Source organism: Sciurus carolinensis, chromosome 6, assembly GCF_902686445.1.
Source record: "Sciurus carolinensis chromosome 6, mSciCar1.2, whole genome shotgun sequence".
In the NCBI taxonomy this organism is placed as follows: Eukaryota; Metazoa; Chordata; class Mammalia; order Rodentia; family Sciuridae; genus Sciurus; species Sciurus carolinensis.
The window spans coordinates 66699133-66722411 of record NC_062218.1 but is presented as its reverse complement, the minus strand read 5'-3'; the positions used below and the strand labels follow the sequence as shown (position 1 = coordinate 66722411).

At 40.2% G+C, this 23279-nt stretch overlaps 1 protein-coding gene across 2 annotated transcripts in view; it reads right to left on the bottom strand.

Annotated features, from left to right (window-relative positions):
* Nucleotides 1–2138: 2138 nt before the first annotated feature.
* Nucleotides 2139–23279, bottom strand: part of Rasgrf2 (Ras protein specific guanine nucleotide releasing factor 2) — a 237870-nt gene continuing 216729 nt past the window's right edge. For both annotated transcript variants that reach the window (XM_047556829.1, XM_047556830.1), the window contains exons 23-27: nt 21700–21897; nt 15632–15711; nt 14117–14234; nt 13473–13541; nt 2139–6730 (exon numbers count right to left, since the gene is read on the bottom strand). In XM_047556829.1, the coding sequence (XP_047412785.1) occupies nt 6638–6730; nt 13473–13541; nt 14117–14234; nt 15632–15711; nt 21700–21897 (558 nt within the window). In that variant the 3' untranslated portion in view covers nt 2139–6637. The remainder of the gene's footprint in view (nt 6731–13472; nt 13542–14116; nt 14235–15631; nt 15712–21699; nt 21898–23279) is intronic.

Here is a 23279-nt window from a genome sequence, read left to right as displayed (position 1 = left end):
GTGACAGTCACGTACCCAGTTTCTGTGACCATGTGAACATCACCAGCTGATTCCTCTCTGTCCCTTCTCAGGGCTCAGGCAGCCTCAGAAGGGATGCTAGAGCTGGGGAGTGGAGACCCAGGAATTACCTTATTCCAAACAAGGCTCTGTCCGAGTTTCCATTCTTTTCAACATGACCATGGCAAAATGTCAACTGCATCATAAGATCTGATCAGGAGAGCACATGAGGAGGTTTTCTGAGGGTCTGGAAAGGTTCTTGACTTGAGGGGTTATATGAACAGACCCACATGTAAAAATTTCTCATGTTATACCCTGGAGATTCAAGCACTTCTTTGTATACTGGTTACCTCAGTTAGTACGCATCTGCCATCACTGTGTCCTAACAGAGTTACCCTTTCAAGGAACATACACTCAGGTATTTTCTAGGTTCTTCTGTAATTTCATGAAAATAATCACAGATTGGGATCAACCAAGCAGCTGTCATGATCCTGCAGAGTCCCAGGTTCCAGTTTGTACATTCTGTAGGCCTCCCCTGGGGGGGTACCAGGCCGTGAGCTGGAAGGCTGTGGGGTTAAAGAGCTGCTCAGGAGACTGGGCTCTGCTGGCTGGGAGAGGGGAGGGAGCAGTGAGGTCTCAGTTCTTCTCAAAATAGCTCTTTTGCACATACCCTTATTTCAAAGTCACTTCCAGTCACCTTGGAATAGCCCATCTCTGAGATCCAGAAAAGTATGAGGCTTTTGAAGAGCACGGGATGTGCAGATTTTAAAGAATGGCAGTCTACAATGAAAACCCCTCTTCTTTTTTTCCCCATAATTCCTTGCTAATGGACATTCAGGGTCCCCTCCACATCTCTTACACCAACTGCTTGTATTTTACACTGAGTTTACACATGAGTGAGTCGAGGCAGAAACTGGGATGTTGTTGAAAAAGGAAGGTGCCATTCTTCTGTCGGGGTCCCGTCATCTTCAAGATTATTATGAGGGAGCGGTGGTGGGAGTAGCAACCACCGCAAGTGACTCACAGCAGAAATTCCAAAATTTCTGAAAATCCTTAAAGCACAATCCCTGTCACATGCCATTTCTTTCTTTCTCATCACTGCCCTCTCTCTTAAAGCTCCACAGCTCTATCCACAACTAGTGGCCAGTGTGGCCATGTGACTGGCTTTTGCCACAGGGACAGGGACAGAAAATGAGTCATATAACTGCCATATTCCTTGCTTTAAAAGAAATCTCCTGTCCTGGGCTTATACTCTTTCTATTCCTAAATCAACCTGGAGTGTGGATAGAGCAGAACCTAGATTTGACCACGCAGGCCTTGTGGGATGGCCAAGTGATAGGATGAAGTGAACCCGGGTCCCTGCATCCCCACCAGCCTGGATCACTCAGGTCAGAATTGGGAAAAAGGTACCTGGGCAGCAGGGACCCCTCTGCTCAGTTCCCTCGTGTGCTCAACAACTGTGTCATGGCTCCTTCAGCTCTACGTGTGAGGACAAATTCATCTACTTGACAGAAATTATAGTATTTTCATAAAAGACAATATGTATAACATTAATGTAGTATTATGAAAAAAAGCACTCCATGTAACCAGTGCGCCAATAGTAGGAATAGATAGGAATCTTGTTTTGTGGATGAGGACATGACTTCAGACAGCTCAGGAGCCCACCAAGGTCAGAGCTAGCCATGGCTGCACAGGACTCCATTGCCGCAGCGTCTTCGTCTCCGCAGCTTGTTCAGGAGCATGGAGCTGCCACTGGATGAGCTGAGCCGTTCTGGGAAAAAGTCAAACATGCCCTGTGGATTTTGCAGGACTGATTTAAAGACTGGAAAGTGAGTGGGACTAGATGATTCTCCATATTTTTTCTGAAGTTCTCCCATTCTCTTGATATCTTAATGTTGGCAACCTGTTTTCCACCCTGAACTTTAAAAGAATAACTGAAGGAGCTCATTGCTATGAAGGAGACAAAGTAGAATAGGGAAAGAGTTAAATAAAGAAACTGATGAGATTTCCAAGTATTCAAGAAAGGTGCAGTTTAATTTGCATATAGGCATAACCTACACCTCACTTGGCAAGTATTAGGCCACAGCACAAACCCCTCTGTCAGAATCACAAATATCAGTAGATTTGCTAAATACTGGACACAATATGCTTCTCCAACTGACATATGTTTGTCCATCTCACACACATACACACACATACACACACACACACACACACACACAAATAATAAAGAAATACATTTAATTCCTTTGCAAAAGAGAGCTAAGGATGGTAATCAGGTTACCTCACATTTGGACAGCACTTTACAGTTTACATTCTAACCCATTTGGTCTTCATGACAGCCCCGTGAGGTAGACACACAGAAATTACGATTGACCTCATTTTGCAGATGAGGAAACTGAGGCTCAGAGAGGTGTAAACACTGGCCTACGGTTTTCTAGCTAGCGGATGCAGATCTGGGCTAGGACTCAGGGCAGGGATGCCTAGTCCAGTACACTTTCACTTCTAGCTTTCTAATGAAAGTTGAAATGCGTTATGTGAAGACAGTGGTTCAACATCATTAAGTAGAACTATTATTTTCCTCAAGCAGATCAGATCAGTACAATCAATCCTAATGTTAATGTCATGCTGTGTGGCACCTGAGATGAATAATTTTCTGAATCATTCATGTGTTTACACCTAAACAAGAAGACTGTTTCCCACTTTCACTCTGCCCTTCTTCATTTTAAGTCACCAGTGGGCACTGAGAACTGACACTCTGATTAGATTTATTACCAGGAATCATACAGTGGTGTCTGTAATCAAGTCATTATTTAAACTTACAAAATTTCATACAGAAATGAAAATGAATCTCACTTACTGAGTCCTTCTGCCAGTGGACATTAGTCTGGTCATAAATAGTAGATTATCTTTTTCTTTTTGCAGTACTGGGGATTGACCCCAGGGTTTTACTCATGCACAGCAAGCAATCAACCACAGAACTATAGCCCCAACCCTTTTTATTTTTATTTTGGGACAGGGTTTCACTAAGTTACCTACACTGGGCTCAAACTTGCAGACCTCCATCCTCAGTTTCCTGAGTAGCAGGAATTACTGGCGTATGCCACCATACTCAGTGATATTTTATCTTTTATGCCATTTCAATAGTAGTAAACATTTTTTGCAGGTTGTTATAAAACATGCAGTTCAAAATGAAAAGAGAGATCCTCTTTCAGAGGGAATATCAAACTTTGAAAAGTAAGGAAATCCTTTGTTTTTAAATGAAAGTTAACTTTACTGGGAATGACGTCTCTACTGTATTACTTCTTTTAGTTAAAAGCTGCCTGCTTGTTGCTGGCCCAAGATCTTGTTTCACAATGTGAGAAAAGAGATACTGATTCACCACACATTCCAAATAGGCACATAATGGATTTTCTCTTCCAAATTATCCAGTATCCATGAGTTTCGTTTGTTTATAAGTAGTACATTGAAATTGGACAGCAATGGGGACATTATGAGAGCAGCTTGGAAACACTGCAAGAGCAGTTTAAAATTTCCTCTTTAAATTCCTTCACAGAAACACTAAGGAAAAGTGACAACGTTCTACTTCATGCCTGAATCTGTCAAAAAATATATCAGCTTAGGTAAAAGACTTATCCCTGTAGCAAAACTGAATGTCTTAGTTAATCACCAAAGGCATTCCCTACAAACCTCATGATGATTCCGCTGACAGTACAAAAAGTATTCATTTGAAAGCATGAAATTGGATTTTACTTCTGATTTTCTGGGTTAATTTTGTAGTATGCATGTTTGCTACTTGACTGATAGAGGCTGACCTCCCACTCCCAGGACCTGTCTTATAGAATAGAATATAGGCAGGCAGAGCCAGGCGAGCACACGATGTGTGCCACAATATACATAAGGCTTAGAAGAAGACCGAGACTTTAGCAGTCAGAAGAGACAACATGAATTTGTTCTGGGGAATTTTAAATGTGGCCAAATTGAGGTTTTCTGCTTATTATTATTTTTTAAATTTTTTTAGTTGTATGTGGACACAATACCTTTATTTTTTTTTTATGTGGTGCCGAGGATTGAACCCAGGGCCTCATGCATGCTAGGCAAATGCTCTACCACTGAGCCACAACCCCAGCCCTTATTATTATTTTAAACATGCATTCCTATCTCAGCTGGCCCACACATCATGCAGGTTGTCAAAAAGAATTCTCTTGGAGGAGGAATTCTCTCGCTTTAGTTTTAGGAAACAGGAGGGCCACGTGACTCAAGAAAACAGAAAGTTAGCATTAAACTCAATAAGATGCTAAAAGTCATGTCTGACCACGAGAGGCACTTCCAACATTCTACAGGAAACAGGCTCAAAAGTTTTGTCACTAGTGAGGAAAAGCTGCATTCCAAAAGAGGAGGAGCATTTGAAACTCCTCTTCTTTTTCTTTAATAAAAATGGCAGTGCCTCTGGGACATTTGGGTCAGAGAAATAAGGGTCCAAGCTTCCAAGGAAAGTGCACATAGAGGTATCCCTTCCCCTCCAGAGGACTGTGAGACTCCTGGTAGTGTAAAGGCATTGACCTTTCCAAGTGGTGTTTTGCCTGAAGCTAGGTACTAGGTTTGTGTGTGGTCCTCTCATGGATTTGTTCTGGTTTTAGTTCACCTTCCAACACTTCTTTCTTTTTGAGCCAAGACAGCTAACCTTACCTAGCTTTTCTTCTGCAAGAACTTGAGGTGTTTGATGCAACTGACATGTATTTTTTTCAAGCCCTCAGTTTCTGAACACTGAGAAATAAATCACAAAGTATGCATGGTGAGAATCCCACAGTCATGCTTTTCAGCATGCATCGAGATGCGGTCAACCTCTTGTTTGAAATTAAAGAGAACAAACAAGCAACTTAAAAAATAAAAAGTACAGCATCCATAATTAACCCTTCTTGGGCCTAATGCTACACTGTTGGCTAATATGAGCTATAGAAAATATTTTTGGAATGATCTTCATATATTATATTTTTTCTTTTCCTTAGTTGATATTTCACTATGCAGTATGTACAGAGATGGTCCTCACTGTGCAAAACAATGTACCTTCTCTACTTCTACAATACATTATCAATGCCAGCTCTTCCACTGGGTCTTAAGAGCCAGCAGGTGGAATTTATAATCAGCTGTTAGCTCTACCAAAAGAATTAAAGTGCAAAGGAAGAGGGAAAACAGCCAGACAGATCAATTTTTCATAGCATTAATAAGCTTCATGCTTTCAAGAGAAAATGTCAGGTACAACAGGCTCAGGTAATAATAACTGTCGTGTTTTCTTTTTCTTCTTTTAAAGCAGTAGTCTCCCTGAGAAGAGAAGAGGGAGGTAAACGATGAGATAGCCCTGTTTCTTCCACAACTGACAATCTCCGTAAAACTGAAGCCTCTTCCCCAGGCTTGGGTAGCAGGACTAACCCCTGAACTTGGTTTTCAGCCGTGAGAGCTGTTGGGTGGTTGCACTCAGTTCCCACGCTATACAGGATTCTCACTCAGAAAGATCTCAAAATCATGTTCAAAGATGCCTGGGGCTGGGGAGAACTGTCTACCAACAGCACATGGAAGTGTGGGTTTTCAAAAGAAAATCCCACAGAACAGTTTTTTAAAAATACAATCAATGCTCATAGTGAGCCTAAAAAAAAGTCTGTGTAAATCAGAAGATTCCTATCATACTACTGGAGAAAAGGAAACAAGCAAAACGAGGTACAAAGATGATTTTTAGGTATATATTTTCACTTAGCAATGAAACTCATTATTCTCCATAGCACTTTGTGGCCTTCTATCTGGTTCCACAGTTTTGTCGGTGAGGTGGCATGCACCTTTCTGCAAACTCTGCAGCTGCCTCTCCAAGGGGGGAGCTTCTTAGGACCACCTGTCTCAGGAAGAAGCCCCGCCCCCACCCCAAGATGGTCAGAGGCTGAAATCCTCTAGGGCACAGCCTAATGTTTTTGATTAAGGAAATGTTACCAACAAATCCACTTGTGTTTTAACATTTTTTTTTTCCTGTCCTGTTGCCTAAAGACTGAAAAGGCAGTTTCAGAACACACCATTCCTCAAATATAAATATTTATAATGCACTGAGAACCATGCACATGCTGGAGACTGGCACTACTGATGTGTTGGCCCTAGAGAGGAGGCTTCGGCTTTTCTGTGAAGCTTGTAATGGAAGGAGATGTCATGGAAGCAGATAAATCCTAGGAGAAGATTGGCAGGTGTGCCCAGGCCAGTGAAGTGCCAGAGAAACGTCACAGGTCTTTTCTGCGGGCCCTTGTCTCCAAGTTCTAATAGAACATGGGACAGAGGGAAATTTACCATCTTACCAGCTTCATGAAAGTGGCTACAAGCCTTTCCCATCTTACATTCCCTTACATAAAATGTACCATCAGTTTTACAGCATCAGTCTTTTCATCTTCCCACCCAAGGCTGAAGCAGCTGTCTTTGACCCACACAGCTGGGGTTTGCTCCGGCTGGAGACAGAAATTCAGTCCAATTCCATCTTCTTCAGTGCAGACAGGAGACTGGCTTTGCCTTTCCCCAGTCCCCGCTGCACCGTGTGAGGCATGGCATGCACAGTTCTGTCTGTCCCCTTTCCATGGAAATGCCGAGGTCTCAGGGCAAGGCCGGATCTTCAAGCAGGGAGTCGAGGTTCAATTTTCAGTGACAGGTCATAAAGCGTATCTTCATCTATGATAAGGGCTTTGTCAAGCAAGTACTGTGTGACCTGAAAAAAAGACATCACAGCTTGCATTTCTTTGAGAACGCCAGTACAAACATTTCGGAATGGAATCTGACCCATTCAACATTTTCTCTTAAACATTTAAAATTTTCATAGAACTAAAAAATGTTGTCAATATATTCTCTTTTTTAAAAAAATCAAACATCTCTAGTCCTTTCCCACCTCTGTCCCAGGTAGCTTCCCCAAGAGGCACCACTGTTACCATTTGGTGTGTATTCTCCCAAATGTGTTACTGTATCTTTACAGACATTACATGTACTTCAGAAACCATTTCCCCTGTCCTCAATAGTTGAAAGCATGTCCTACATTATATTCTGCTTTTCCTCTCTTAACTGTAACTTATGGAATGCTCCTATGTCAATACGAAGAGTTCTAACTGCCATACAGTATTCATAGTGCGATATACCAGTTTCTTTAATGATCTACATTGATAGATGTTAAGTTGCTGTCGATATTTCCCCATTACAGTTACAGGGAAATCCTTGTTAGCAAGCTTCCTGATGCTCTTATATGAATGCTATGCTTGGGTAGGCACCAGCAATCAAATGAAAGGAAATGACACTAGAAATAAAAATGTTGGGGCATAGGGTATTCTCCATGAAAATATTTCCCTATTTTTATTGAGATACAACGTATATAAGAGCAATGAATAATTTGATCAGTTTTGACAAATGTATGCACCCATGTAATTTACATACATACACGACACAGAACTCCATCACCCCTAGAAGCTCCTCCATGCACCTTCCCAGTTAATCTGCTCACGGAAGCAGCTGCTGCTCTGATTCCTATCACACATTAATTTTGTCTACCAAGGAACTGCATATAAATGGAATCATACAGCATAAGCTCATTCTTATCTGGCTTATTTCACTGAGCATAAACGTTTTGAGATTCATGCATGCTGTGGTTTGTATCAGGGACATTTACTCTCATGGCTGAGCAGTGTCCCATTGTAGAAATATACCACGGTCCACTTATCCACTCATCTGTTGATGGACACTTGGACTGTTTCCAATTTGAGGCTATTATTAAAAAATGTATGGACATTTTACATGAGGCTTTTTAATAGGCATATCTTCATTTCCCCCTTGGAGAGAAATTATTGGGTCTTAATACATACTCAGCATTATAAGAAAACTCCAAGGGCAGTTTTACAAAATGGGTGTGTGATTTTACTCTCACCAGCAATGTATACACAAGTTCTAGTTGCTTCATGTACAAGTTTTAATTTTAAATATTTTTTTTAGTTGTGGAGGGTCCTTTATTTTATTTTTATTTGTTTTAATTTGTTGTACATGACAGTAGAATGCATTTATACATTTTGATAGATCATACATAAATGGAGTGTAATCTCTCATTTTTCTGAAAATACAAATTGTAGGATCACATTGGTCATGCAGTTATATATGCACATGAGGTAATAATGTCTGTTTTACTTTACTATCATTCCTACCCCCATACTCCTTCCCCTCCCTTCACTCCTCTCTATCTAATATAAAGTAACTCTATTCTTCCCTGTCCCCCCACCTTATTGTGAATTAGCATCTGCATATCAGAGAAAACATTCAGTCTTTGGTTTTTTGGGTTTGGCTTATTTCACCTAGCATGATATTCTCTAACTCCATTCATTTATTTTATTTTTATGCAGTTCTGAGAATCAAACCCAGTGCCTCACACATGCTAGGCAAGTGCTTTACCACTGAGCCACAACCCCAGCCCTACAAATTTTAATTTTAAAGGATGATGTAAAATGACTTTCAAAGTTACTAAAACTGTAGTACATGACAGTACCTGTTTTCCCATATCCTGACTAAAGTTTATATTATCAATCTTTTGAATTTTTGCTAATCTAGCAGGTGAGGATGATATTATAATTTGCAACTTGTATAAGTGAAGTTGGGCATTTTTCAAATATTTATTGACCATTTTTGTTTCTTCTGTGAATTAAATGCTCACAGAGGTATCAATTTTTCTATTAAGTTGTTTATGCTTTTCATAATTCATATTTATATGAATACTTTTATTTCATCTCTTTATGTGTTGAAAATATTATCTTAGTCTACTGCTTGCATTTTGACTTTATAAGTAATTGTCCATTGTCTTACAGAATGACATTTCCATGTAGTAAATTTTGTGTAGTAAACTTTATCAAGCTTGTCTTTAAAAGTTTTTGTATTCTGTAAAGATGGTCTTTCAAATCTAAAGGTCATAAATGTTGCATCCTGTTTATTTGAATAATATAAATATTTCTTTTTATATCTAAGTAAAAAACTCATCTAAAATTTATTTTTTTGAATGGTATAAGATGCAGAGTTCAAATTCCTAATCCACTTATTAAATGGTGGTCAGTTTCTCTGGCACTTTTGGTAAGTTCCTTCTTTATCCCATATTAGATTTTCATATTGACAAAATGTGTATCTGGACTTTACTCCATTGAATTTGTTTTCTTATGGGAATAGCATCCTATTTTATTTACTTTATCTTTAGGATATATGTTTGTATTTGGAAGGAAAAATTCTCACATGCTGTTATTTTCACAAAGTTCTTTTTTCCCCCCTACTTAAGATTCCTTATGAATTTCAGAGTAAGTTTGTCAACTTCCATGAAAAGCTGTCTTGGGGTTAGATTAGGATTTCAATGAATGTACAGATTAATTTGAGGACATCTATATAATAAGTCTTCTAATTTATAAACTTGATAGAGTTATTTAATCAGTACCTCCTGCATGTACTTCAGTTCATGCATATAAAGAACTTATATACTACTTGTTCCACATAATCCTAGGCATAACAGATTTGTTGCTTTTTTGTGGGGGTGGGTAACAGGGTTTGAACTCAGGGTGCTTAACCACTGAGTCACGTCCCCAGCCCTATTTTGTATTTTATTTAGAGACAGGGTCTCACTGAGTTGCTTAGCTCCTCCCTTTGGCTGAGACTGGCTTTGAACTCTCCATCCTCCTGCCTCAGCCTCCCGAGCTGCTGGGATTACAGGTGTGTGCAACCATGCTGATTTGCTGCTTTTCAAATGAGAGGTTTTGTTTTTTTTTTTTTTTTTTTTTTTAATTTCAGCTTGGTATTATCCTGTGTTGAAAATTGTTGGCTTTCATGTTAGGTTGCTATGCTCCCTTAATCCATTTTTCTCTTGAATTTTCTAGAGAGCTGGTTAAATCATCTATGAATTATAACATTTAATCTTCACCTTCTAAATGTTTAACCCCTTTACAACGTTTTATTGCATCATTGGCTTGACTATTTTTTCCAGCCCAAAACTGAACAGTAACAGTGACAATGACAACCTTGTGTTTTATCCTGAATTGGTTTAATTCAAGAGGCATTTATTATCTATTACAGTCCAGGCACTATGCAAGATGCTGGGGAGCTATAAAACTAAACACAACAGGCTCATTCTGACCCTCAATGGATGTTACATGTGTACACACAGGCACATGGATACAGGTAAAGTGGCAACTCTAGCAGTGAGTGTTGGAAAATAGAGGTACTTAGTGCAATAAAAGCTAAAAATTGTGGGGAGTTCCTGAGAAAGTGATACCTAATTTGTGAACAAGTTAACTGTGCAATGCAGAAAGAAGAGCATCTCAGACAGAAATATGGAAAACCCTGTAACAAACTGAAATAAAGCAAAACTGAGGGGCTATTAAAGAAGAGTCTATTTCTCACTGTTGGAATTAACTTTTACAGATATGCAAACATCAGTGGGGCTAGGATGACTCAAGTGTGACAGAACAGAGTTGGAGGCTTCGGTGTGAAGTTGGGTACACCTTAAAACAAATACATTTGGGTACACATGAAAATACTTGTATGCATATGAACATGGGTTAGTATATACACATGTATTTCTGTGTTCTTGAGGACCTAAGAGAAATGAGCCTCTGTAGCATGAGCATACCAAGAATCTATATCTTGGTTTCTAACACCATTATCCAATACAAGGAGTTAGAGTTTCAGGAGAAATACCGGATTCTAGCATTGGGGCCAGAAACATATAAGATCAGCCTGTAGTATCTTATAGTGGCGGCAAATTAGTAAGTCCTCAAAAAAGAAAAGAAAAAGAGAGAATGCCACACTGATGGGGGCATGTACAATAAGTCAATGACAGAGCACCCAATGCTCTGTCGTACAAATCGTACAATTTCAACAACAAAATGAGAGAAGTATTATTGGATTATCACCCAGAATATAAAATCCATTTATTCATATAAATAAATAAATGATTGGATAAATTAGTAAATGGGGGTAGAATAAATAAATTTTGTGTTCACAAGAATTCCATGTAATGGCATCTGCCTGCAATCCGGAAGGCTGAGACCAAAGAATGGCAAGTTCAAGGCCAACCTTAGCAACTTAGCAAGACCCTCAACAACGTGGCAAGACCCTGTCTCAAAATAAAAAATAAAAAGGGCTGGGATGTAACTTTTGAATGTGAGATGCATATGGTGACTCCTTCCAAAGAGTACAGTATGGGAAAGAAGGACAAAAGAGTTATTTAACAGAGGATAAGTCTGACAAACCCAAGCTTAGCCAGAAGATGAAGGTTACATCAAAGGTCATAACCTATGTTGATAGTATGTACTGTCAGTATGAAGTGATGAAAATAGTACTTTACTTCTGTGATTTTCCTTCCAATAACCCACAATCTCAGCCCAATCATGAGTACAACATCAGATGAATTCCAATAGTGAATCATCCTACAAAATGTGTGAGCTGAGCTGGGGATGTAGTTCAGCATTAGAGAGTTTGTCTAATATGCAAAAGCCCTGGGTTTGACCCCCAGCACTGCAGAAAACAAACAAACGAAAACCACCACTACTCCTCAAAACTGTCAAGATCATCAAAATTAGGAAAGCCTAAGAAACTGCCATAACCAAGAGGACCTTATGACGCCTTGACTCCTAAATGAAATATGATATGAATGAATCCTGAAACAGAGAAATTACATTAGGTAAAATGTAAAGAAATCTGTCCTTAGAAGACTAGTAATGGAACCACCATATGACCCAGCTATCCCACTCCTTGGTATTTGTCCAAAAGAACTAAACTCAGCATACTATAGTGATACAGCCACATCAATATTTAAAGTGGCATAATTCACAAGAGCCAAGTTTTGAAACCAACCCAGATACCCATCAACAGATGAATGGATAAAGAAAATGTGGTATATATATGCAATGCAGTGTACTTGGCCACAAAAAGAATGAAATTATGTCACTTGCTAGTAAACGGATTGAACTGGAGAATATCATGCTAAGTGAAATGAGCTAGACTCAGAAAGTTAAAGGTCAAATGTTTTCTGATTTGTAGAATCTAGAGAGAAATAGGAATTTAAAAAAAGAGGTGGATATCATGAAAATGGAAGGAAGATCAGTGGAGTAGAGGAAGTGGATAGAGGGTGAGAGAGGAGGGCCAGGAAAAGGAAGGAACTATGGAAAGAAAATGATCAAATTATGCTATGCACATGTATGTATAAACCTCAGTGGATCCCACATTTATGTATAGTTATAAAGCACCAATTAAAAAACAATAAATAAATAAATAGAAGACCACTAGGTTAAAAGAAGGGGAGCAGGAGGAGGAAGGAGGAGGGGAGAAAAAGTGAGATACTGGGGATTAAAATGGAGTCAATTGTATTCCATGCATATATGAATATGTCACAATGAACCCCACTATTACATATAACTATAAAGCCCTATTAAAAACATTTTAGAAAATAAAGGAATCTGAATAAACTATGATCCTCAGTTAATAATCATGTATCAATATTGGCTCATCAATTTTAAAATGTACTACATTAATGTTAAGATGTTAATGATAGGGAAAACTGTGAGATATGTAGAAATTTTTGTATTACCTCCTTGGTTGTGATATCAGATAGCTAAAGCTACCTTTAAAAATAATCTTTTTAAAATTTCCTTTTCAGCTGTAGATGGACCCAATATCTTTATTTTATTTATTTTATGTGGTGCTGAGAATCAAACCCAGTGCCTCACAAATGCTAGTAAGTGCTCTACCTCTGAGTTACATCCCCAGCCCCTAAAAATAGCCTTTTTTTTAAAAAAAGAAAAAGACCAGTTGTGACTGGGACAGAGAGAGTAAGGAGGTATATCATGTGAAATGAATGAAGAAAAGCCAGGGCCACGTAACACAGCAACACAAGACTTCTTAGTAACATCAGGAATTTTTCTTCTCCTTTTTTTTATCCTAAGGGCAATAGGAAGACAATAAGATGTTTTGTGGGGGGCAGGGGGTGTAATTCACTTTGTATTTCAGGGAGCTGTGCCTGCTGTAATTTGTAATTTGGATTTTGCATTCTAAAGCATTTGGAGGGTTAGGGATGTAGCTCAGAGGTAGAGCACTTGTCTAATATGTGTGAAGCCCTGGTTTGATCCCCAGTGAGACACACACACACACACACACACACACACACACACACACACGTAAAATACTGGGAATGGAATGGTGTTGCAAACAGAAGAAGAGGGGAAGATTCACATGAAATAGAGGATGTAAAATCGATAGAACTTGATGATGCACTGATGTTCTTTTTGTCTTTTTTTTTTTTTCCTTTCAGGCTTGCTGAAGATTTCCTACTTTATTGGTCCTTTCCATGAGTCAGTTTTGGTGTTACCGATCAACTCTGTTGTTTTCCAATTCATTAATTGCCACTTTCTTTTTTCTTTCTTAATTCCCTCACAACCACAGTGTTTTACCTTTGGCTGATGGTCTATTCGGTAGGCAGTCTGCTGGAACTGTCGAATCTCTCGGATAATGTGTGATATCTAACAGGAGGAGAGAAAAAATAGCAACAGTAACAAAACCAGAGCAAAGGTATTTCCTGTAGCACAAGGCACTCCTCTGAGGCCTCTTCCCAGAGTCCTTCCTCCAGCAGGTGAAGCCCACTTCATGATTTTCTATGCCTGGGGCTTTCTTGTCCTTCTAGGAACTGTATGAGATTCCAACAGCAAGAAGATACTGAATCCACAACTGGAGGAGCAGCTGGTACCAGGTGGTCACAGGTTTGGGAGAGGGACACCTTGGGTGCCCTTGTCCGTGGCTCCTTGCTTCTAACTTGGTGTTCAGAATCCGATTGTCCAGCAAGAAGCCTTCAGCTCCTATCTACCATGGGTCAGACTTAGAAAGTCATCCTTGAAGTTTTATTTCTCATCCCCTTGACCCAGATGGCAAGCGGAAAAGACTGCCAAAAATCTCAATAAGCCAACAGGAAGTATTAGCCCCAGTCTCCCCACCTCTTCTCCCTTGAGATTAAAAAGCAAACACTGACTTTTTTACCGAGCTTCTTCTCTGTAAGCCATTAAAGTCATGAACACAAGTCAATTATAAGATTATCACCTACCATTCTCATTTTGGAAAAATTGACAAGGCCTTCTTCAGTAAAGTTTGGTGTTCCTTCTTCTATAAATGCCAGATCCGTCAAGTACATTCCAAGGTAAGGAACTGCTGGGGGGTTACAACTGCAAGACCAAGAAGCACTGTTCTCACGCTCATCTGCATGACTATCCATTTCCCTCCCCAATTTAAACAGGAAGCAACTACGCTGCTTCCATCCTGAGGAACAAAGACTTTTTATTTCATTGTCAGATACACACTCATGATATGCAGATTTCACAATAGAATACAATACAAAATTACAGCCCATGCTTTACTAATGTAAGCATGGCATATCCCAACAACAGGATAACTTAGGGACAAATACAAAATGTTTGCTAGCAGGAATTGTTTGCAGCACTTGTAAATTGGCCATACTTTTTTGAGGAACAGAAGTATGTGGGAAAACCCCTATGTTCACCTCACTGGTGGACGAACATCATGAAGAACTGGGTGGGAAATCACTACAGTCAGAGACTCACACTATAGTAAACTTGTTCTCTGTTTTAGTTAGTACTTCAATATTTTAGAAAGTAGAGACTTAACTGATATCACAGCTCTCATGAAAGGGAGTCACCTGTTTTGTTTTTGGAGGGGAGGGGAATAACTGGTTTCCTGAAAGAGGTCCAAGGCTAAGAACATGGACTTTTGGTGCAGAAAGAACTGGGTTTTGATCCCAGTCAACCAGTTAGTCAGTGGCACTGAGCAAACTTTCTGGACTGTAGTTCCCTCATCTAAAATGGAGACAGAAAAGCTTATCTCTTAGATTTGTTGTGAGGTTTAAATAAGATGTATCAAGCACTTAGCATGGAGTCTGTCATTCAGGAAACATTCAGTAAATAATTCTTACATTATCGTTGTTGTTGTTGCTATTCTTGTTGTTATCACTCTTAAGCTTTCTTTCACTCATACCATCACAAGACTAATGTCTTTGCCAGAGTGAGTCAAGTTCACGTGCTACATCATGAGAAAATTAGTTGCAGGAGAATAAATTCTATGCTGTATGTGTGTGTGTGCGTGTGTGTGTGTGTGCGTGTGTGTGTGTGTGTGTGTGTGTGTAGAGAGAGAGAGAGGGAGGGAGAGAGAGAAGGAGGGAGGGAGGGAGGAGAGAGAGAGGTGGGGGGAAGGGGAGAGAGAGAGAGAGAGAGAGATCCAGAAATAATAATCACATGTGCTAGAATATTTAAATTTAAAAAAATCACAGGAAATTGTTGGACTTAGATTAGGAAATACCGACTCAAGAAACTTATTTGGTGACATTTTCTTATTTGGAGTGCTTTGCATACCATGAGTGCACCTATAAGATGCTTACTGCATCCACAGAGTTCCAAGTGAGAAGGAAACTCCAGAATGCTGAGACTACGGGAATGCTTTCCTACGTGCTTTTCCCTTCCAGCAGTGAAGGAGGTGGGTCACCATTCAAACACTTTTCAAGATTAGGTAAACATATTTCTAAAGTATGAAGAACTTAAGATAGACATACTTTTTAAGGGTTTCTCTGAGATTTTTAAACCTTCCTTCAGATGAAACAGTCTTCTGAAGTTTGTCCATTAGAGCTTTTGTCTAAAACAGAAAGAAAAAACTTAGTATGTCATGAAAATACCATGGTTTGGTAAGATAGTGTTTTAGTCAACCTTTTTACTGCTGTGACCAAAATACCTGACAAGAACAATACTAGAGGAGGAAGTTTATTTGGAGGCTCACGGTTTCAGAGGTTGCAGTCCGTAGATGGTGAACTCCATTCCTGTGGGCCCAAAGTGAGGCAGAACATCATGGCAGAAAGAGTGAGGCAGAGGAAGGCAGCTCAGGACATCACACCAGGGAGCAGAGAGAGAGACTCCCCTCACCATGGACAAAATACAAACCCCCAAAGCATACCCTCAATGACCCACCTCCTCCAGTCACATCCTACCTGCAATTACCGCCCAGTTGATCCCTATCAGCAGATTAATGCATTGACTAGGCTAAAGCTCTCATAACCCAGTCATTTCACCTCTGACTTTCTTGCATTGTCTCACACATGAGCTTTAGGGGGACACCTCATATCTAAACCACAACAGAGAGTGAACTGCCAAAAGATACCCAGCTCTCCACTGCAGTGGCAGGTACTGAGACCTTCACCAGAACAAAGGTCACTGTGTGATAGGATTTCCGTGCAGAGGCAGAGCATGATGGCATGCTTAAAAAAAAGAACAACTTGGGGAGAAAAGGAAGTGCTTCTATGCACACATTTAGCCATAAAGAAAGAAAAATGTTTAAAAAAGAAAAGTTGTAATGTACAGAAAATTTAAGAACCTGAAGAACTGAAAAGCATGTGCAGAATATAGACTATTAAAGGAAAGGTCTCCTGTCAGGGAGTTTTCAGGATGAATCTTTCCCATGTTCATCTAAACTCTCAAAGTGCATATTTGGTTGCTTTGGTATTGACTGAGCAATATCTTCTACTCTAAAGTCTTTATTTTTTATTTATTTGTTTTTTATTTATACAGACTGCATTTTGATTCATTGTACACACATGGGGTACAACTTTTTGTTTCTATGGTTGTATATGATGCAGATTCATACCATTCATGTAATCGTACAAGTAACGCGGCCACATCAATGTTTATAGCAGTTCAATTCACAATAGCTAGATTGTGGAACCAACCTAGATGCCCTTCAATAGATGAATGGATAAAGAAACTGTGGTTTATATACACAATGGAATATTACTCAGCCTTAAAGAAGAATGAAATTATGGCATTTGCTCTGGATGAAGTTGGAGAATATCATGCTAAGTGAAATAAGCCAAGCCCAAAAAACCAAAGGCCAAATATTTTCCCTAGTAAGTGGATGACGATACATAATGTGGGTTGGGGGGTGAGGGTTAAGAGAAAAATGGAGGAACTCTAAATCCTTTCTTTTATGATGATGATCATCAATTTCTTAGAAAAGTATAACACATATTCACTAAGAAAGCACATTATTTTTTTTTAATTGTAAACAAATGGGATACATGTTGTTTCTCCATTTGTACATGGAGTAAAGGCATACCATTTGTGTAATCATAAATTTACATAGGGTAATGTTGTTTGATTCATTCTGTTATTATTTCCCTCCCCTCCTCCCCTCCCACCCATCTTTTCCCTCTATACAGTCCTTCCTTCCTCCATTCTTGCCACCGTCCTTAACCCTAACCCTAAACCTAACCCTAACCCTAACACTAACCCCTCCCACCCCCCATTATGTGTCATCATCTGCGTATCAGTGAGATCATTCGTCCTTTGGTTTTTTGAGATTGGCTTATTTCACTTAGCATGATATTCTCCAATTTCATCCATTTGCCTGCAAATGCCATAATTTTATCATTCTTTATGGCAGAATAATATTCCATTGTATATATATGCCACAGTTTCTTTATCCATTCATCAATTGAAGGACATCTAGGTTGGTTCCACAATCTGGCTATGGTGAATTGAGCAGCTATGAACATTGATGTGGCTGTATCTCTGTAGTATGCTGATTTTAAGTCCTTTGGGTATAGGCCAAGGAGTGGGATAGCTGCATCAAATGGTGGTTCCATTCCAAGCTTTCTGAGGAATCTCCATACTGCTTTCCAGAGTAGCTGCACTAATTTGCAACCCTGCCAGCAACGTATGAGTGTACCTTTTTCCCCACATCCTTGCCAACACTTATTGTTGCTTGTGTTCTTGATAATCGCCATTCTAATTGGGGTGAGATGGAATCTTAGGGTAGTTTTGATTTACATTTCTCTTATTACTAGAGATGTTGAACATTTTTTCATATATCTGTTGCTTGTACATCTTCTTCTGTGAAGTATCTGTTCATTTCCTTAGCCCATTTGTTGATTGGATTATTTGTATTCTTGGTGTAGAGTTTTTTGAGTTCTTTATATATTCTGGAAATTAGCGCTCTATCTGAAGTATGAGTAGCAAAGATTTTCTCCCACTCTGTAGGCTCTATCTTCACATTACTGATAGTTTCCTTTGCTGAGAAAAAGCTTTTTAGTTTGAATCTATCCCAGTTATTGATTCTTGCTTTTATTTCTTGAGAAAGCACATTATTTTTGATATTGATCTGGAGTTTCTTCCATGGCAAAGTGGCCTTTGGGAATGAGAACCTATTTCTGGTGATATCCACTCCCAGGCTGCCTGGCTGAGCCCTGATGCCCCAGATCCCATGGGAAAAGCACCTGGTAAGCCCCGAGCAAGGCTGCTCTGACCACCCTGCCTCGGCCTGGAAAGGAGTTGCACAGTTCCTAAGAGCTCTCTGAGGTGCTTGGCCAGACAAGTGGTCTCTTTGGAGGTCTCTTTGTGAGCTCAGCCTGCTAAGGTCACAGGGAGTGACTCATACATGTGGTTGAAATAGTATAATCTATCTAATGCCTCCTCAGCTGTTACATGAAAATTTGAAACAATACATTTAATATTAGTCTATCATCCCTAACCCTTGGTTATCCCTGAATTTGTATCCTCTCAAAGACAAGACTATCACTTAGGTCAACTATAGAGAAGCCAGGAAGCTTTCTTAAAGTTTTGGTGATCCCTTAGTGCCAGTTTCAAAGGAAAAAAGAAACAAGGAAGAGAAGAAGGCTGAGGCGTGCCTTCCTGACCCCGATGAAGTGCGGGACAGGACCATAGGCTCTGTTCAGCCAGTGCCTGATGCTTGGGGCAAAACAGCCATACGCAGGGGTTGGAGTCCAGCTTTTGGGTTCTGACCCAAGTGTTTAAAGTTCACTTCAAAATAATATTTTGATAGCCATTAATTATAAAAACTCTCAGAAAACTAAGGAAAGATGACCACTTCCTTCATTTGATAAAGAAATTTACAAAAAAACCACCAGGTTGGGTGGTGAAAGACTGAAAGCTTTGCCCCCAAGACACAGAACAAGGTAAAGATGTACTTTCTTGCCATTCTAGTCAATGCAGCATTAGAAGTATCAGAACAATAAGGCAAAAAAGGAAATTAAAGGCATATAAACTAAGAAAGGACTGCTCCTATTTATAAATCACACAATTGTCTACGTAAAAAATTCCAAGAAATCTACAAAAAAAAAAAACCCTTCTAGACCTATTAAGTGAGGTCAGCAAGTTTACAGATATGAGATCAATGTACAAAAAACAACTGAATGTCTATATACTAACTTTCATTGAAAAGGATATACAAATGGCAAAAAAGCACATGAAAAGAATTTTAACATCATGAACCATTAAAAAGTATACAGTGAGCTGTCAAGATGGCTAAATTTTTAAAAAAATTTATAATACCAAATTCTGGCAAGAATGCGGAGAACCTGAATCACTCATACATTTCTGATAGGAGTGTAAAATAGTACAGCCACTCTGGGAAAGAGTTTGTCAGTTTCTTATAAAACTAAACACACACCAACCAGCGACTGCACTCTTGGACATTTATCCCAGAGAAATAAAAACCGATGTTCACACAAACCTTTACATGAATGTTCATAGCTCTATTCATAATAGCCCTGATCTAGAAACTACCCAAGTGTCCTTCAAGGAGTGAATGATGAAACAAAATGTAGTATATCCACACCAGGGAACACTTCTCAGCAATAAAAGAGAATGCAGTATTGATACATGTAACAACTTAAATGGAGCTGAAGGGAATTAATGCTGAGTTTAAAAAAAGCAAATCTCAAACACATCACATACTCTATGATTCCATTTATATGCCATTCTTGAAGTGACAGAATTATAGAGATGGAAAACAGGTTAGTTATTGCTACAAGTCAGGGAATGGGGAAGGAAGGTGGCTATGGCTATCAAAGCATGGCACAAGGGACCTCCATAGTGGAACCGTGCTGTATCCTGACTGGGGAGGCGGTCACCCTAATCTACCCTTGTAATAGAAGTACATAGAATTAAATGCCTCTCCACACACAGAGACATGAAAAGCTGGTGAGTCCTGAGTAAGACTGGTGGATTATACCAAAGTTCATTCACTTCCTGGTTGGGATATTATCTACAGTTATAAAAAGGTCGCCTCTGGGAGAAGGTGGGGGCAATGTATAGGACATATCTATATTATTTCACAACTGCATATGAAGTTACAATCATCTCCAAATAAAATACTTTAAAAATAATAGTATTTAAAAACTATGGCTTTTATTTCACAAAGTCCAAGGTTTGCTATAATAAAGGGACTTGTGAGCTGGCTTTTATTTCACAAAGTCCAAGGTTTGCTATAATAAAGGGACTTGTGAGCTCTAAGAGGTCAAGTTCAGATTCTCAGAGCACTGTACTTTTCCTAAGGAATAAGCCAAGTTGGATGAAGACTCTGACTTAGGTTTGGTTTCCAGCTACATGGAGAACTTACAGCATTTCCTGTACTTAAGGGAAAGGCTTAGAGACAGAAGCAAAAATAGAAAGGAGTAAGAAATAACGAGTCTCAGAGAGGGGTTGAAATCCTCAGGAAGCTTCTTTTCATGTGCTTAAACAATTCAGAAAGTGACTCTTGACTGAAAGTCCCATGGACATGTCAGCAGAATGTAGTTAAGTTCTTCTTCTAGTCTGGTCCCCTAAAAATGGCATCCTGCACAAGCCCTTCACCAGCACTGGTGGGCACATCAAGGTAGGCATAGTGGGGAGTGGGGGAGGGTGAGGCAGAGAGTACCCGACACTGACCCTCCTACCCACTGGCACCAAAGCAGCATGAAGGAGCCTGGAAAATTCCCCCAAGGCCCCGTGTGAGGGCCTGAGGTAGTCAAGTAATAATGAAGAGGGTGCACATCCAACAGGATCCCCAAGGGGCAGCCAGCCTGAGAGACACAGGCTCACAGCAGCAGGCTCTCACTGGGTCAGCCCAGCTGCTTGGGTTCAACCACCATGCACGGTGGTTCCTGGGCAGGTGGGCAAGTACATGTCCACCAGCACAGGCAATCCACAGAGGCCTCTACCCAGGGACAGTCAGAAAAGGACCACTAGGAAGTCAGGGGTGAGAGCCTTCCAGAAGCCCAAAGAAGCCCTCCCAATACCCACCAATACCCAGGCAGAATGCCAGAAGAAAGGGCAGGGAAGAATTGTGGTTTGAATCTTCAAATTATCTGAATGAAAACAACAGGCAGGGGGCAAGCTGACCACAATAAAAGAAAATTAAGCAAATCATGTTTGTGCACATCTCAGTCATTTTGCCAAAACTTTAAATCTGCTACATGAATGACAAAGAAAAAGGTGAACACTGAGGTCTTTGGCCCTAAGACATTTGTACCCCAACTTTGGGGGAGAAAGAATGGATCCTGGTCATCACTTGAAATCAGGGTGCCCTCCCGAAATCATTGAGGAAGCAACTCTTGACTGAAAGTCACATTGCTTGAGGCTCTCCCCACAAATGTTTGAATGAATGTTTTGGAAATGCACATGAGTGGAATTAATTAAGTGGTAAGAGCACGGTAATTACCCATGTTGGCACCTTTCTTTGGCAACCAGGCTGCTCATTTCAGCTAATGATTTCCTAATTAGTAATATTTATCTTGGCTCTCGTCTCCCAGCCTCCTCCTCTCAGCAGCAGTTTGTGTCGCACTCAGATGCTCACCTGCTTGGACACCTTGGCCCAGGTTTTCTTCAGCCTATAGATGGCACTTCTGTTTAAGGCCGAGGTGATCTCCAGCACGCCATTGTAGTTGTGCAGGCATCGGCAAATGTCCGCCACCGCCACCCACTTTTCGATTGCGTTGGCACGGGAGCTGACATCGGCGTAATTCATTATCTGGGAGGCCACCAGGTTACTCATCTGAGAAGCAAAAAGCCGAGAAAGGCTGTCTAAGAGCAGAGAAGTGCAGGTAGGCAAGGTACCTGAACTCCTGCAGCCATATCAGGAAAGGAGGGTGTTCTGTAGTGTGGACATCACGTTCCATCTTTGGTTACCGACTTTCTAAGGGAATGATGTCTGTGATAAGATTAACATTAAACTACCGAGCACCTGGTCACCCTTAGAGCGTGGAGAAGGATTCTTTGGAATCTAGTTCGTTGTGGGGAAAGGTGATTTTCTAAATCAGATTATTCTATCCTTATCAAAATTCCTAACTCCCAAGGAAGGCAGTGTTTATCGACCATGGATGTCACTCCTTGGAAACACACTCCTTGGCCCCCAACAGTGGGATGCCTCAGTTATCACAGGGAAAGAAAACACACTCGCGCCCAATCAGACCAAATTCTGAACTGATCAACTCTCCAACCAGATACACTTGGCTGCAGAGGAAGAGAGAACATTTTCTCCTTCTTATAATATTTTACTGGCATTTAAAAGGACCTATGGCCTCAGGGCTAAGTACTGTCATTCTGCTAATTAAAGCCAGCTTAAGAAACTCAACTGTTGCAATATGGAGAGGAAAGGGGCAAATTAGGAATATTAACAAAGGGAACACGGGGTGTGTAATCTTGCATTGATATGCTAAATCTGATGGGGACTCCATTCTTGCATGATTCCTAAGGTCTGTAAGCACTACTGATGCCCCAGAGTCATCAAGGTGACATTCACTAAAGCACCCACTATGGTACTACTCATTGAGGACCTGTTCATCCTCAGAGTGGTGAGAGGGGTGGTCTGGATCCAGTCTGCAGGGGGAACAGGTGATTTTGTTAATCAATAATTTTGGTGAAGAATTATTGCCAATAATCATTGAGGAACTGGATGGAAGTTGTCTTAGGTGGTGGGAACAGGAAGAAAAAGAAGTGTCCCTAACTGACTCAGATGTTAAAGGTTTGGTTCCTAGGGTGGTGCTATTGGAAGATACTGTGGACCTCCAGAAGGAAGGACCTTGTGTGAGGTCCTTAGGTTGCAGGGAGCCTACCTTTGTGGGGGACTGTAGTAACAAAACCCTTCCTCTTCCACTCATTTGCATCCCAGCCATGACAACAGCAACTTGCTCTGCCACGCTCCCTACCACTGCTATCTGACACACCCACCAGAGGTCCAAAGCAATGGGACTGCCTAACCTTGGATTAGAGGTTCCAAAACTGTGGGCCAAAGTAAACCTTTTCTCTTTATGAGTTAATTATCTTGGGTATTTCATTATACAAATATCTAACACCCAACCTTAAGGCACTCCGAGCTAGTTAGGTGGGCTGGGGAGGGGAGGGAGAAGATGAACAAGTAAATGCCGTTAAGAGAAA